General features: G+C 49.0%; 1 protein-coding gene across 2 annotated transcripts in view; it reads right to left on the reverse strand.

Moving 5' to 3' along the window:
- EPHB1 (EPH receptor B1) overlaps positions 1 to 17352 on the reverse strand; it is a 390176-nt gene that overhangs the window by 100835 nt on the left and 271989 nt on the right. For both annotated transcript variants that reach the window (XM_055127967.1, XM_055127966.1), the window contains one exon: positions 10634 to 10969. In XM_055127967.1, coding sequence (XP_054983942.1) covers positions 10634 to 10969 — 336 coding nt within the window. The remainder of the gene's footprint in view (positions 1 to 10633; positions 10970 to 17352) is intronic.

Genomic DNA, 17352 nt, shown 5'->3' on the forward strand with positions numbered 1-17352 from the left:
CAGAAGGCACTCATTTACCCCTTTCCTCCTGGCACACTTGGGGTCAGGCCTACCCCTCATCTCTTCCTCACCACTGCCCACCACCTCCACCACCTGCAGCTGGACTGGACTATCCCCCTGCAGACCTTGGGGTCACCAATGACTCCCACTGAGCAGCACCTGGAATCCTCAAAAATACCCCTCTCTCCTGCTCCTCTACCCATCCTGGTCCACCTGCAGAGGACATCCCCTCCCCTCTCAGTTCCTGGAACTCCTCAATTCTCTCCCACCTTTCCATTCCATGCAGTTTTGACCTCACCTGAAGGGGCTCTATTTCCACAGCCCCCAACTGAAGGCCTGTTTTCTGGGAATATACTCAGACCAGACCTTGAAATTCTAGAGGCTGATCACCACTTCTTGCCCCACACATGAGCACCTTCATTATCCAGATCAACAATAGCATAATTGACGATACTCCCATCCCCTCAGGCTTGAGCTGCCTTTATGCTTTCACAGGATACAACCAGTAACTCTCAGTTGGACCCACAATCCACTCCTTAGGTAGCCTATAGCCACAAAATATGAAAACATGAAGTGGAAGTGCACTGCAAGATAGCCAGGAGCCAGCCAGCTAGCCCTCTGCTCTTTCTGCAGCTCCTAAATTTGGTCGTTCCATCTGCCAATCTGTGCAATGAATGGCACGACCACACATTTTCCATCCTTTTCAAGAGTTCAGCCCCAGCATGCCATAGCCTTTGATCTTAACCACCGAGCTTATCTCCCAACTCACAGAGAAGATTGGAACATGATTATTCAACTGGCATAAATACCACCTCAAGATCCCCCCATCATGTGCAAAATCCCATCTCCCCTTGATGCCTTTCCTGAACGTTCCCCAGCTGCCTTCTGCACATCAGCAAACCACGACACATGCTTCTCCTCTGGTTTCTTTGTTCTCTGCTTCATCTGCCTACCATAATAGCTCTTAAGATGCGGTTGGAGACCGCGGGAGAGATGGACTTGATTTTATCCACAGTTCCTCTCTTCACCCCTAGGGGGAGCTCATACTGGCTCTAGGGATTTGCCCCCTGCTAAGCCCCATAACTCCCATCCCTGCTCCCATCATAACCCACCCAGGCCTTTGTCCAGAGCCTTTTCCCTTCCAGGATATTACATGAGCCCACAGCCACAAGAAACTTTGTGTCCACCCCGTGTCCACCCTGCACTCTGGGTGCCACCACCTCACAGGACCCCACATGCAAACCCACTAGCATATGGGGTAGGTACCATCAGACCAGCTGGGCCCTTTGTGGAAGACCATCCAGGAGACCCCAGAGCGAGGCCGCCATGCAATAGACAGGGGTTGCCAGGAGAGAGAGACCTGCTCTTGTCCTGTGGAACCTCTCAGTCTGTCAGGAGAAACAGTACACACACAAGCAGAACCAAAAATGCTCCAGGGGGTCCTGATAAACGACCCAGTCCTGGGAAGGGTCACACACCCACACATATGCCAGGACTTGCAAGGGGGTTTGATGAAGCCTCAGCAGCCTGTGAATGGACCCTGGTTCTCCAGAGCTCTTCTCTGTAGAGACAGCATCTCTCGCGCCGTCACTTCAAAGAACAGGAAAGGAATAAATACACACTTTGAAATTCTAGGGCTCAACTCCACGGCTAGTGTGTTCCCCCGACTTGAAGTGTGGACGGAGACGGACCCCAGGGCTTGGGGTGAGGAATCGCTGGCATACAGACTCCCGTACACAGAACACTGTTTGCGGCCAGACTTGCCTTTATTTACCCAGAACACTGAATGTGCCTTTTTCCCTCATCTTTCACATCCGCTCAGAGAAGATGTTAATTTTCTGAAATTAAACACTTAGCTTGATTACTGTTTTGTTAATTGCTGCATTCAAACACCCCTGGTGCTCCTGCCTGTTTAACGCCACGGCACTGTGAAAATGATAGGCAGGGAGCTGCGCAGGTGGACAGACCGCCATGGCGGAGCGCCATCCCCTCTCCACCCCCGTGGAGCTGGTACAAGCAGCTGGGCCTGCCCGGGCAGGAGGGGGCAGCAGGGCAGAGCGAAGCAGCGCCCAGGGGGGCTAGATTCGGGGGAAGGCAGCGCCTTTTGGAAGCCCTGACTCCCAGCCACATCCAGGGGGACAAAGAGGCTTTATTCTGTTCCAGCACTGGCCCACGACGCTGGAACGGGCTGCAGAGTGCAGACTGCAGACCACAGGGAGGGTTCGAGTGCTACCATGTGCCTGGGCTAGGGGTACGATGGATGCAGGCATTCGTTCAACACTTGACTTAGGGGCTTCAGATTGATTCAATAAACAGTCCCTGAATGCAGCATTTCAGATACCCCACTGGGCCTGCAGGACAAACATCCATAAGATGGACACGGGGCACACACTCCCAGACGTGACGGTTGCTCGTGGAGCTGATTCGCAGGGGAAACATGGAGGAGACACCTCACTATCCCACCCTCCTCCTTGTCAGGGGCACAGAGTCACACCTCTAGAGCGTCCTATTATAATGAGCTGTCACAGTCTTGCCTGGGCCCTTGAGCAGGGAAAGATGTAGACCACAGTCTTAACTCCAGCCGCCCCATCTTTACTTCGCAAGTCAGGCATTGGGGTGACCCATTTATGACAAAGAAAAATGAACAGATAGAACTCAGGGTCCTATGGGGCGCTGTCCTCATCCTGTTAGGAATATAAAGTGGGGTTGTCTCAGCTACCTGAGGGGCAAGACTCCCAAGTAGTGCTCAGAGCACCTGGGGGTCACTCCCAGTGATACTCAGCCAACTGGACTGGAAGCTCAAAGCTCAACCCAACAATGTGAAGCTGCCTGTTCCTAGCAGTGCCGGGTATTCCCCAGGGACCCCTGGGGGTGCTCAGGAGGCATGTGGTATGGGGGAGTGAATTGGGTGTCCATGCAGGCAGGGCCTACACTACTATCCCTGAGCCATCCCCCCCGCCCCCAGGTCTTAAGCTCAGATTCTTCCCACGGTTGGCAGCATCACTGGCTCAGGACCCGGAGCAGGGAGGGTCTCTGTGGTGACCCAGAAACTGAGACCAGCCCAGGAGAAGCCCAAAAGGCCCGTCAGTGAACAGCCAAGATCACACCCATACTGCTCGAGAGGGCAAGCAGTGCGGCCACAGAACAGCCAGCACTCTCGGGCAACAGCGGGCTCGCAGCAGAACCTTCGAGAAGTGAGCGTTGGTGCCTCAACAGGTTGTCCCACCGAGAGCCCCGGGCATGGCTCTTCCCCACTCACAGGGAGTTTTCTGGGCCGCTGGCCCCAGATGCGAGAAGGGCTGTGAACTGGAACGTGAGCTCCCCAGGGCCGGCCTCTGCTCTGCGCCTGTGTCCCTGGTGCCTGGAGCATGTTTACACGCCGAAGACCTTGGTAAACATTTGTCAGGGAAGTCCAAGCACTGAGAGGCTCTGAAATCAGAACCGATGAGCCCGTCCCAGAGAAGCCAGTTGCAAAGTCTGTGCTGGAGGAATAAACACATTTCCCAAGGGGAAGGGCTGGAGCTAACCAGCCACCGCCTCCTTCTGCGGGGCTCTGCTGGATGCTGAGTGCCCTGGTTAGCCTACGGTTCCACTGGGGTTCCTCTCACTGTCTTCCCAGGAGGGAATCAGGGCTCCCTTGAGTTTTCTCTCTAGCCACCTCAGATGGGGAAGGGACCTGGTCAGCTGGCTTGAGCTGGGGGAGTCAACTGGCCACCTGGGGCCTAGCAGGCTAGACACTGACCTAGGAGGCTGACCAAACACTAACGGTGTGGCTCATGTATGGGGACCAGATGGAAACGCAAACTCTTAGCAAGTTTCTCTGTGCCTCGTGCGGGTGGACCCTTCCTCCTGAAGCTTGTCTTGAGAAGATGTCTTCATAGAGTTAGCCAGGTAGTGAAGAACCAGAGGCTGCCAGGGGCGGACACGCCTTTGTGGGTGAAACTCGGTGCTACCTGCTTGACTCAGCAAGTAAAACACCCCCGCCTGCAAATGGTCGGCACCGTCTGGGGGCCAGACAGAAGCCCCTTCTGAATGTCAGAGCTTAAGAAACAATATAAACAGTCCTTTTAGAATTAACAGTGAAAGGAAAGCAATAAAAAGAACTCTGAAATTGAATTAAGAACAGTGAAAATTTCATTTACTCAAGTTTGTACTTAACTTTTCTTTATTAACTTCAGTGAAAGTTTTCTTTAAAGTCATTCCAGTCTTTTTAAAGTTCTGACTCAATCTTTTCTCTGCTCCGGAGCAAATTTTGCCTGCTAATTTCCAATGAGACCTCAGTCCTTAAAAATGAACTAATTTCAGCATATGGATCTTAGCTCTCTAAATTTTTACAGGCAGCACTGTAATATTGTTTTAATATTTAATTTTGAGATTTACATAATATCTTTCCTCCAAAGAGCTCAATATATTGCAATATCATAAAATTCCTTTTCATATTCAAAGATTATTCTTTATGCATGCAAATACTATATTTAACCAAGGAATAATGCAAATTAGGTGATGTATTCAGAGGAATTGGGGGGGCTAGGTAATTCTTTTGAGGGAAAAGTAGTGTCTCTAAGTGACTTTAATTGTGTGGGAACTTCAAAAATGCCTTAAAAATGGACAAATTATAGGGGTGCCTGACTATTAAGACAAGTAGTGTAGTATTTTTTAAACAAATGAAGTAATGGATTGTGTCTATGCTGTGGGTCTGGCGAATATGTTAGCATTCTTCATGCAATGGGCCCAGCAGGCCACACATGAACTGAGTATAATATAAATGTCAAATAGAAATACTGATGGTGAAATCCTGAAAGTCGGGGCTAAGGGGTTGTTTTTCAAATATAGACCGAAGAAAGACAGACAAGCTTCTCGGAGCAGCTCATGCCACCCTCGGGAGGCATCAGGTCTGTGGCAGGGGCATGCCCCGACCCCCTCTGCGTGCATCTCCACCTTAGTGGGACACAGGCTCTGTCCTAGTCTCTCTTGGGGCCTCCTCTCTGATGGAATCATGGATATCTCAGTATCTGCTACTTATCTGATCCGAATGGCATTGGCCCCAGACAAAGAGGCCAGGTTGTTTGGAAGGAAACAGTCTGGAAGAACATACTCAGCAGCGTGTGCCTCTCTGCTTGGGATGTGTCGTTAGTAATGATTCGAGTCTCCCTGCCTCTTGCATGGATCCTAAGGTGCGTTTCCATCCGCCATCTTGTCACAACAGCACTAGGCAGAAATATCTTTGCTTCCATTGCCCAGCAGAGGAAAAAAGAGGCAGTGGTTGTCCAGTAGACTTATAGGAACAAACCGCCTGAAGAGGAGAAAGGGACCCACAACAGGGCACAACCTGAGCACCCCCATCAGGGTGAGCCAAGAGGTCAGGGAAGAAATTAGAATGTCCGGTCTCGAGCCTCTGAACTCAGAATGACCCTCAAATCCAGAGGCTGCAAAGCACAGCCAAGATGCCAAATGCAGAACTGGATTTATCTGGCTCTCAATTGATTTACAATACTCTAAGGGGCTTTCAACAACTCTAGACATTCAGCTTATAAGACCTGGTGGCACCTGGAGTGGTGTCACGTGCTGCTCCCATTCCCTCCCCACCCTAGCACGTGGTCCCCGCCATTCCCTTCCCCATCCTGGGTCCCTTCCATCTGCCCGGCTTTGCTCCTCTCCATCACCTACCGGACCTCATGAGCCGCTGGGTTCGTTCTCTCAGCCTTAAATAGCCCCAGATTCACTAACTTTACTTTATCTTGTTACCAGTTGATTTTAGAGCAGTGCTGGTCCGCTGGGTGTTATTTCGTTTTTCCCAAGCTTTCCTCTGAGGTCCCCGGCCCCAAGTCCAACATTCTGAATCTAGTTAGCAGAAAAGGGCAGTAAAGTTTGTCACTCACTTTAATGCTTGGTGACAGCCAGATGATCCGGCCATCAGTCTGAATCTGGGGCCAGGTGCCAGAGAGTGACTGCAGGAGTTAGTGGCAATAACAGCCTCTCTGCAGATCTCTTGGCCACTGGAAAAGAGAGAGTTCTGGTCTATTTTAAACTCCAGGCAGCTGTATTCAGCGCAAGCCTGAATCCCTGAGGACCTCACGTGAATCGGAGCTTGCATAATTCATGACCAACCTGGGCCAAAGATGATGGACATTTTTCTGACAGTTAAAGTGGCCCAGCTATATGGCAATGGCTTAGAGAGATCTTACGACTTACACAGCTCACCATAATGTGATTTTTGATCAGTTGGAGGATAGAATGGCTACACACTTGAATTTGAAACCCCCAAACATCCTTTGCTGCTGTGAGGGGCTGAGCACATTTCAAAAGCTGATGTGGTTTCTTCAACTATCTTACTTCCTCCTCACCCCCCACTCTGCTTTACAAATAATTTGGTTGAGGTGAGGCCCATTGGAGGAGCTCAAAAACAGTGATTCCCTGCTATTGATACTGAACTGGGAGTATCCTATGCCCAGGTGATCCAAGATCCTGAGTGGTTGTGAGTATAGGCATGGCTGGGGTCACTCAGGGCATAAATTTTCTGAATCTCAGCACTGAAGATTCAGGATAATATCTTCAGTCCCCCTTGCCTGGAGGAGAGAACTGTGGGTCTCATGTACCAAAATGTGATTACAGACCTTCCCCCTCAGTTTCCTATTGGGGGAAAAGCATCAGGGTCTAGAGAAGCTTTAGGGTGACTCTCTCTGATGGTTAAGACCAACTGTAACCCTTTCGCTGGATTTCAGTCAGTCTGTCCCCACAGGGCTCCTGAGAGCAACAGATGTGGTATTCATGTGGCTCACCTTGGTGGCCCCTAGAAAGAGGAAGGTGATAGTCCTGTGTTTGCTGTAGGAACTCTGTACAGACTCAGATACAGTCCATAGCTTCTGAACAAAGATGGGCCAGCCCAAAGCAGGGTTGTTGTGCACCCAAGATCTGGTTGGATGTTTCTGAGCCACAAGTTCAAAATCATTTGGCAGCCAAATTGCCTAAATATCCCTCTCCTGTGACCCTTACAGACCCCCACAGGGCCTCTCCTGTGATCACTGTCAGTCTGCAATTCAGCTGGGAACACATATACCACCTTAATCACAATCCAGAGCCTTCCACATCCAGTGTCAGAGAAACAGTGGGAAGGTACCTGGGGAGGGGACACTGAGATCACCTCTCCCCAGCAGGATAAAACTGACTGCCTATAATAACCTTGAGTGTTTGGTGGTTATGAAAGGAAGCCCCGAGGGACTGTCCACCATGGGAGGCAGGAAACAGGAAGACAGAACCCAGAAGGAACCTCCTGCTGGCCACCCTCTAATCCAATATACTCTTGACTCTGGAAAAAGGGAAAAATGAGGCCCTGGTCACAGGGTGACTACAAGGATGAAAGGAACCCATGCATTTCAAAATGCTTCATCAATCCAAAAGAAATACAGACATGAAGGGCTCTGTGATAATTAATTCTCATTTGTCCTCACTCAGGACCCACTTAACCACCCCCAGATAATGAATAGACTCTGCTGCATGCTCATTCACCATCATGGTGAGCAAATCAGGATGGCTCTGGGCCAAATTACATACTGCTTTCTACCTACCATGGCCCAAAGATCAGGACCACAGTGATCAGAGACCCCCATACCCACCCAGGGCTGACATCATACCAGAGGTCAGGAAGAAGAGATAAGCTAGGTAGAGAAGAGCCCAAGGGTGCCCTAGTAGGGGGTGAAATATCCCTCACCCATAATGGGTCTGAGTCATTAGCATCTTCGAGACACCCATGGATTCATTTCTCTCATTTCCTGTAAACTGGGGAGCTTCTGTGCATGTTTTAAAGCTGTTTTTATAGAGGTAGAGACTCTAATTTATCTTTCAAAGTTCTCATATTTTTTAAAAAAACATTATTAGTGGGTTGAAGATAACTTAATTCCCATGTGGATTCGCCAAAGCAGTGCTGTAACTTCATGCTCCCAGGAGCCCACAGCCCTCAGAGTAGAAAACATGGGTTACCACGGCATCTGTCTCCCATTATTATAAAGAAATGGTGGCGCTGTTATTTCCAAGGAAACTTTCTGACACCCAGACTTGCCAAAGAAAAATCGGATCGGCAGGCAGACATGGGGCTGGAACCGCAAAGTCAGAGCAGAGGAAGGCTGAGGAGCTGATCGGGGTGGACAAAGGGCACGGGCACTATGTTGTTGGAGGAGCAAGTGGCCAAGGCTCGAAATGACTACCTCAAAATCTAGGAGTCTGGGGTCCCTCACAGGAGCCTGGGTGTTCGGCTCCACCACAGCCCGCCAAGGTGCAGCTAGCAAGACGAGCAGATGGGCAGGTTCGGGAATAGCGGGGCAGGAGTAGGGAGGGGCAGGAATGAAAGCAACCCCGTCTAAGTGGCAGGTTTGTTCGCACATGCTTAGAGAGAGAGAAAAGACAGCCAAGCCCAGCATAACATGACAGCCTGGCAGGATGACTATTCCCAGAAGCCGGGACACTCAAATATTTCAGCCAGTTTTCTGCCTGCAGCTCTCCAAGGGAAATACTGCTAACAAAGGCTGCCCGTGTAACATTGATCAACATAATACAGAAAGTCTCATTCCCCTCTCCACGGCTCCAACAGACTGTCACAACCTTCGTCTCTATGGCGCTGGGGCTGTGGTCACCAGCTGGAGGCTTCTCCACTTCCACTCTCATTTTCTCACCGCGCACATGTGCACGTAAACACGTGACCACACACTTACATACAAACATGCACACATGAACACACACACGCTCACAGCCACAACACAGCCATCTGGACAGCCACGCTCTGCGACGACACTTTTTTTTTCTGCTCAGTTCTGACAGCTTAAACCCAAGAATCATCTGCCACCAAAGATGCCTGCTATGGAAAGAGGCAAAATGTGCCCGAGGATGGGGAGGAGGAGTAGAAGAAGATGGAGAGGGGCAGGAGAGGCCAGAGAGGAAGACCCACGGAGGGAGAGTAGAGAGAGATGCCAGGCTCCTCTATCTCGCTCACAAGCCGTTTTTATAGGATTGGCTGAAGGAGAAAATTCCTGAAATCTAAATATGATCATTGGCCCACTGCTCCCCTCCTCTCCGCATGCACCGTCCCCGCCTGGGTTGCACTACCTGCTGTTCTGTACGTCACTCAGCAACCGCCTGTGCCCAGCTTATGATGCTCTGGCTGCACCACCTTGCAGCTTTGCACAGCGGGTCTGAGTCTCTCAAATTCTCCAGTTAATGAGTCTCTTGAGAGGAACAATGATGTCCTAGGGTCACTGTAGCTCTCACAGTCCCTCCTCCACAGCTAGATGCTAAGGAACTGTCTCTTCCTAACGAGTGAATAAATAAACCACTGAGTGAGTGCATGAATGGACGGGCTAAATGGACGTAAAAAGAAATGAGTTGTTGTAAGAAGTGTGAAAAAGTAATAAAGAGAAAAGGTCAAAAGAGTAAGAGAGACAGAAATAAGCGGAAGAGAAGGAAACGTGTTCTGAGCTGCGCAGGCCAAGGAAATGAGCTGGCTCCCAGGAGTGGCCTATCATTGACTCTCTGCAATTGCTAGAACAGGGCAGCATTCAAGATACAGAAGGGACCACCAAGTAAAGGATGCTTGGAGGGCTAGCCTGGGGTGGGAGATGCATGCTGAAAGCAGACTATAGACCGAACATGATGACCACTTTTTACCTGTATTGGAAATCATAACATCCGAAAGGAGAGAGAGAGTAAAAGGGAATGTGCCTGCCACAGAGGTTGTGGTGGGGAAGTAGGGGAGTGAGGTGGGGGTGGTGGGAGGGATACTGAGAACATTGGTGGTGGATAATGGGCATTGGTGAATGGATGGGTACTCGATCATTGTATGACTGGAACATAAGCATGAAAGTTTGTAAGTCTGTAACTGTACCTCATGGTGATTCATTAACAAAAGTAAGTAAATAAATAAATAACAAAATAAACATAAAGTCTATTTGGCCACCTGAGAGCCAGGAAGCATAAATTTCCATCAGCAATTATGATGTAACACTCTCAGGTGCCCGAAAGTATCTGTGCCCCATTATAAAATGAGTCTGAACAGTAGTCAGGTGTATATATATATATATATATATATATATATATAAAAAGAACAGTGCAGCATTCATCTGAGCAGGCTAGAAAGGAGACTGCACTCAAATTACATAGGTTTAATTAAAAACTAATCTATGAAGGCAAGTCTGACTTTATCACATGACGTCTGAGAAGTTTCTTACATTGGGCTTTCTATTAAAGCAGCACTTGTGTTTGTAAGCTCACGCAGTGTTCCCACCATGCCATCCATCTAGCTGTCCATCCACCCACCCATCCATCTGCCTATCCATCCATCTTTCCAAGGCAATATGTTGACCCAGGGTGAGTCCAGAGCAGTGGTTTCTACTCTGGCCTGGACGTACAGCTTTGCTTTTGTGCTGAACACAAGAAAATCCCTCAGACTCCAGATCACTGTCAGAGGTGAATCACCATTCACCATGTCTGCTTCTTGGTGACAAACAACCCATCGTCTGCCACCCACACAAGTGGGAAGAAGCAGTGGCTAAGGCAATAGGAGAAGTGTGCCCACTGCTCGGTGCCTGTTGAGGTGGCCAGAAGGCCATCCACGCAGACAGGGAAGCATAGATGCCTCCGGACTTACCGGCCTGGTTCGTGGTGATGTTCACAGACACATGCTGTGGCGGGAAGGGACTCTTGCTGGAGACCCCGTTGACAGCCTGGATGTCAAAGGTGTAGGGGGTGTGGGCCCACAGGCTGCTGATGGACACGCGGCACTCGGTCAGGCCCAGCTGCCTGGGCACAAACTCCACATTGTCGTCGCAGCGGGAGCAGCTCCTGCGGTCTGCCCGGCACTTTTTACAGATGATGTTGTAGGTCACGTCGTCCCGCCCACCTGTCTCCCGGGGAGGGTGCCATTCCAGAATGATGGAGGTTTCGTTGACAATGGAGATGACATTGCGGGGACCCGAGGGCACACCTGCAGGAGATAAAGAAGGGCACAGTGAGGCTGGGAAGAGGCTCCTCGGTCTACCTTTGGTCCATCCCTCCTCCTGTTCCACATCTGAATCTTCTCCCCACCCTCAACCCTCACCCCAAATTCCCATGTTCCAACCTTTCCTGAGAAGTGGAGGCAGGAGATCTCATCTTTCTCCAAACTCCCCTTTACAGTTCCCACTGGGGTTCTCTCTCAATCTTGTGTGCCAAGAAGGAAGCGGATGCAGGCACTTGACCCAGCTCCAGCATTTTGTTCTCAGGACCAAGCTGTGACATCCAGTCAGCTCCACCATAAAGTATATGGATTCCATATACTTATTGGATTCCTCACATTTCCCATCATTCCTTGTAGAACTCAAGGGTTGGGTGTTCCACCTAAAGTCCTAACATTTCCTGTCATCCTTAAAAATATATATATATAATTTTCTGTTTGGGTAGCATATATGTGAGAGAGAACTGCTTCTTTATAGGAAAGTCTGCTAGAACACCTACATAGGTAAATATTCACACTGCATAGCTTTGATGCGCAAAGACCAGAAGCAAAATTGGGTGCAACCACTATTACTGACCCAACATTATTAAAAAGCATTGTACAGGCATGTTCCAGACACTATGTTAGCTCCACATGCATTTACTCTCCCTCCCAAGAACCCAACAAGAAAGATGCAATTATTAGCTCTATTGTGCAGAAAAGGAAAAGTTGTGAATGGGAACTGGCTTGCGATGGTGTAGTTTGCAAGGACTGAAGCCATGATACATTTGTATCAGCCTGATTATAAATCTCACCATCTTAGCTATAAGCCCTGTGCTGCCAGCTAGAGAATCCAACTCTATTTTTCTACTAAGGGAAAAGTTGTGTCCAAGCTGACTTTACACTGAGGTGGTCATCCAAATGCTGGTGGTTAGATCTGTTTGTGGATAACAGGAGATTTGCACAGGCTCTTGTACAAGCCCACTGGAACTCAAAGAGTTCCTCTCCCCTTTAGGCAAGCTCTGTTCATGGTTTTGTTCATGTTTCTGGCAAAGGGTGAGATGCCTGGTGGAAAGCCTAGTACCTAGCAGGAGGGCCAAATGTTGTTAGATTAACAGCCACAGTGCTGGGCATTTTGAGATTAAGTTGGGAGAATCTCCTGCCACAGAACAGGAGAGATTTCAGCTTAAGGTCCCCAAGCTAAGCTTTGCATATGTCCTTGGTGTCTAACTGATGGAAATGAACCCTACCCAAAGGCCCCCCTTCCAGAGCAGCCGCCACCGAAAGCACAGCATTCGGAATTCATGCACGTGACAGTCACCAGCTGAACAGGGACATGTGTAAAGTGGCTCATGCTAGAGACAGGAATCAAATGCCAACGCACAAAATGAGGGAATAACAACGAGGTCGGGGGGCACCAGGGGAAGGATTCTGTGTTGAATCAGTCAATAGCTAGCAGCCAGAGCAGAAAGCAAATATTAAACCGGATTCTATTATTACGTGAAAGAAGAATCAGTATGGGAGCATCTAATGTCCATTAGGCCTAAGTAAAAGCTCCGCTCTCATGTGGGGCTGTGACAGGGCTGGAGCCAGGAAGCATTTTTACCTGAGTCTTGAGAAGACTGTTCCAGAAGTCCCCACCCATCTGCCCTTGGAGAAACAGCCTAAACAGCCTTTGCTGGTCACACCGGCACCCAGCTGGTCATGGGAGGGCGGGTGGTTCCGCCCTAGGTGGGCCATGCTGGGCCGGGCGGTTTCCCCTGGCACAGTACTTCATTAATGTGCAGGCTGGTCAGTGCTGTGGGCTCCTGCCTGTTTGCTCAGACTGATGAGATTCGGCCCACTCGCTCCCACTAGTCAACACCACTCCTGCATGTCTCATTCCCACAGCCGACAGCCTGACCTCAGCCACAGGCCACTGTTTCTCCTACTCAGAATGAATCTAACCACATGGGGCCCTTTCACAGGCAGGGCCAGGGTAAAGCCTTCAGCCTTGCTATTTTACTGCACTTGGGGCCCACTTAGAGGCTCGTGTGCAGAACTGCCATGGGTCTGGAGGTGTCCTGGAGAGTGACCTCCCACCCTGTCATCTTCAATGGCCTCCTTCCTCTTGACATTTAACTTGACCTGCTCTCCTGACTCCACCTTCTCCACTTAAACTGAGCTATTTTGTCACACACCACCCCCTGGTATTTCTGTGCATCGTACATGCTGCTTTGCTCTCTTAGGCCAAGCTTTGTAGAAGTGAAGTCACACACATCCTGGCTGTGGCCCTCGCCCTCTCTCCCCGCATGGATACCTCCTGCCTCTCTACCGGGCCTCCTTCCCTTGGCACTATTTGATGGTTCCAGAGGACACAATCCAGTCCGAACGCTCTGGGTATTTTGTGTTGTCACCAGCCAGCCCCTAGGAGTCTCATCTTCTGTGACCTTGCCCCATGCACTGTGTCAGTTCTATCTCTCTGTCCTCTGACAATGCTCTTCCTCTCAATGTCCTCGGTTCTATGACTGACATAGAACCAATGAAGTCCCCGACCTGGCCTTATGTCCTACCCACCACCACCTTTCATTCTCTTCAGCTGGAGTGTGAGTTCCAGAACACAAAGGACTGAAGCATTTCTGTGCTCAAACTCCAGTTTTCCAAAAATCCATCCTCCTTCTGTGTCCTTCAAGTGCCCACGTGGTTTTGAAGCTATTCCTCTCATCTCTAGTCACCAGTGGGCTCATATCTTGGCCAGCGGGCAGTCAGGGGATTGTGTGCAAACACTAAGCTCTCTCCACACTGGCCCCGACACAGCACTCTCCCCTCTGCTGGAATTCTTCCCCTCCTCTCTGCTTGACAAGTTCTTGCTCATCTTTCAAGACTCACCCCCATTCTACTATCAGCCCTCACCACGTCCACCCCTTCTGGGCATCCACAGTCCATTTCTAGTCTGCTTCCCAGATTCCATCTCGGCATTGTGATGGTCCTTTCTGCCCGGATGTCTGCTTAGCGTGGTGGAAATCACACACACACACAAGCTGTCCTGGGGTGATTTTGACCGGGGCACACAGCAGTGGGGCAGCGACTTCCTGTCTTGCAACCCTGAGAAGTAGAAGCTTTGAGAAGATGAAAGCAAAGAGCTGGTTTGTGAACACTGACAAAGTGGTATCTCTGGTAGCTGGTCCCTTCTTCAGAGAAGGTTGATCTAGAAACAACCTTCTTAGGAAACGACCACTGCCCTTTCCTACCTATTGGCATTTTGTAAGCCTGCATGGGTTACCTATCAGGGGGGGCGGTGGTTGAGTGAGGAGTTGCAGAATTCTGGACCCTTCCATCTGAGGCAAGAGTGACCCTCCCCGAAGAGTGAGGTAGAAAGTCAGGTGAGCAGGAAGGAGCTGTGAGTATTCCTTCTGCCCTCCTTACTGGCCTCCAATCTTGGGGCCCAGCACAGAGCCTGGGCTCACAGGCTCTCTGTGATGAGGCAGCCCACATCCAGCTCACATACAACTGGGATTCACTAGTTCATGCCTTTAGCCAGCACCCTTATTTTGGGCCAGCACCGGGGAGACAGGCAAATGCAGGATAGACAGATCAGATGAGTGTGGAGCTTCTCTTCTGGGAAGAGAAAAGTGACAGGAAGGTGGCAGTGTGAACTGAGGTTACTTAAGAGAAGACCCTGTGGCCTGGGGCTAGAGTGGGAGTATAGTGAGTAGGAAACATGGCCGACTCACATTTGATTTCTCAAACCCTGCCAAGAGTTATCCCTGAGCGCATAGCCAGGAGTAAGCCCTGAGAATCACCAAGGATGGCCCCCAACAAGCAAACAAACAAACAAACAACAGTAGCATGAACTGCAAAAACACCCAGGCTCAGATTAGCTTCCAGCAAGCCTCCTATCAGAAACTTTCCCCATGGGGCTTGGTCCATGCGAGATTAGAGGGGAACAGAATCTGAGCAACTAAAACCATGCTGGTTCCAGGTATCTGTGCCATCGTCCTGGGAACTACAGTGGGTTTGGTCTCAGAAATGTTTCCCAGAGGAAGGTGCCAAGACTACTGTCCTATTCAACACTGGCAGTGTCTGGACTTGGCCAGGACTCCTAACAACATTCCTAAGGAGGAGCACATCAAAACACCGAACTTCTCCCCTGGAACAAGGTGTTAAGAAGGTGGACAGAGGGAAAAGAAAACTCCACCATTTCCATTGACCAAGACCCCAGAAAGGCATGGCAGAGCCCAGCGCCACGTTCTCCTTGTCTAAGGCCCCTGCTCTTGTTTTACTTAATTTCATGTTAGCAGGAATTTTGGAGACTCTTTACATGGTGACTACAGAGCAAACATCGTGTTAGAGGGATTGGAAGACTCAAGTCTTGGAAAGGGTAGGAGATTTGCTGAGCTGTGATTCCCATTTTGGAAGGAAGGGCAGGGTACATCCTGGAGGTTGGGAAGAGGGCTCTGGGGGTCTCTGGGGCATGCTGAGAGGGTGTGTCAGCCTGTGTGTCTGGCATCAGAGACTTCAAGGGTCAAACAGAAAATATCCTATGAAAGCCAAGTGATGGTCCAAATATTTTCATATGGAGACAGAATCTCCCACTTCTTCATAGGATTTGAGCCAGTCAGGGTGGGTAAGAGAGAGTGAGTGAGTGCATTTGTAGTCATTAAGCTGGAAATAAGAAAACTCCTGAGCAATTCCATGGGAAATTTGGTAAAGACAGGTAAGGCTCCAGAGCTGGTTCCTTTATCAGGAACCTTAATGAGGCCAACCTCCTTCATCCAGAATTTAGGTGTGAGCCTCAAATTGGCCCCAAGTGCCAACTAGGTAACTCCTGCTATGTGTTACTGCACCCAAGAGGTGTATCCTGGAACCCCCCTTCCAGGGAGAAAGCTAAGAGACGATAATTCCAGTGATGCAAAGCCCTCCTGGGAAGTCCTCATGATCTCGCTGATTTTCAGAGACATGGGTCCTCACCACCGTGTGCACAACCTTATAAAGAATATAATGGGAGCAATATAGCTTTTCCCTTGAAAAATTAACATGTATCTGAGAACACATGATTTTTTAAGAAACTCTGAGTGGTTCATAATCCCCTGAAATCAATCAACAACTAGAGATAGCAAGTGTAAAATATCTCTTAAAATATCTCAGACAAATAAAATCTTGAAAGCGTTGACTTCTAAGCCTCAATTTTCTCACCTGAAATGTGGTTGTTTAAGGACTTTATGAAATAAGTGTGCACTTTCACTGGGTGGCTACCAGACAGCACAACTCCATAAGTTCCAGCTGCTGTCACTGTAAGTTTTGTTTCAATTCGTCTGCCCGGAATCCTGGCCCACTTATCTAATAAGACTGATCTAATTCAGCCACTCTGCTTAAGCAGAAACTCTATCCAGCTCTGTGAGGGACACTGGGGAAGTTCTTATGACATGGAGGTTATGGCCCATGATATGGGGGGACTAAGGTACTTGTTGGTGAAGTAAGACCCCACCCCATCCATGGAATAGTAGTTGTGGAAACTACTATTCCTCAAAAGTCTAGAAGCTGAGTACTTCCAAATGAACCAGCAATAGCATTTCTAGGAATATATCTTGGGGGCACCAAAACACATAGCAGAAATGTCACCAGCACTTCTATGTTCATTACAGCACTGTTCACAATAGCCAGAACCTGGAAAAAACCCGAGTGCCCCAGAACGAACAACTGGTTAAATAAACTATGGTACATCTGCACAATGGAATGTTATGAAGCTGTTAGGAAGAATGAAGTTATGAAATTTGTTTGTAAGTATGTGGACATGAAGAGTATTATGCTGAGTGAAATGAGTCAGAAAGAGAGGGACAGACATATAATAATTTCATTAATTTGTGAGATTAAAAAGAAAAACAACATAGTATGAGACTAATACCAAGGACAGTAGAAACAAGGTCCAGGAGGATTTGTCCATTGTTGGAAACCTGCCTTAAGTGCTGGGGAGAAGACAGTTGGGATAGATAAGGGACCACTATGACAATGATGGTTGGAAGTGATTGCCATGGATGGGAGATGCAACCTGAAAGTGGATAAAGGACCAAACATGAGAGTCTTCTCAATATTTGTATTGTAAATCATAAAGCCCAAAAATAGAGAGAGAAAGAATAAAAGTGCCTGCCATAGAGCCAGGCTAGTTGGTGAAGTGGTGGGATTGATACTGGGGACATCAGTGGTGGAAAATATACACTGGCGGAGGGATGGGTGTTGGAGCATTGTATGATTGAAACCCAATCATGAGCAACTTTCTAACTATGTATCTCATGGTGATCCAATACAAAAAAGAGGTGCTTACAGAGACCAGAAAATGACACCAGGATAGGGAGTATGGTCTGAAGGCCAGGAAGGATGGCCCAGCATTGGGTATCAAGAATAATTGTTCCTGCAGG

Source organism: Sorex araneus, chromosome 2 (assembly GCF_027595985.1).
Source record: "Sorex araneus isolate mSorAra2 chromosome 2, mSorAra2.pri, whole genome shotgun sequence".
NCBI lineage: Eukaryota > Metazoa > Chordata > Mammalia > Eulipotyphla > Soricidae > Sorex > Sorex araneus.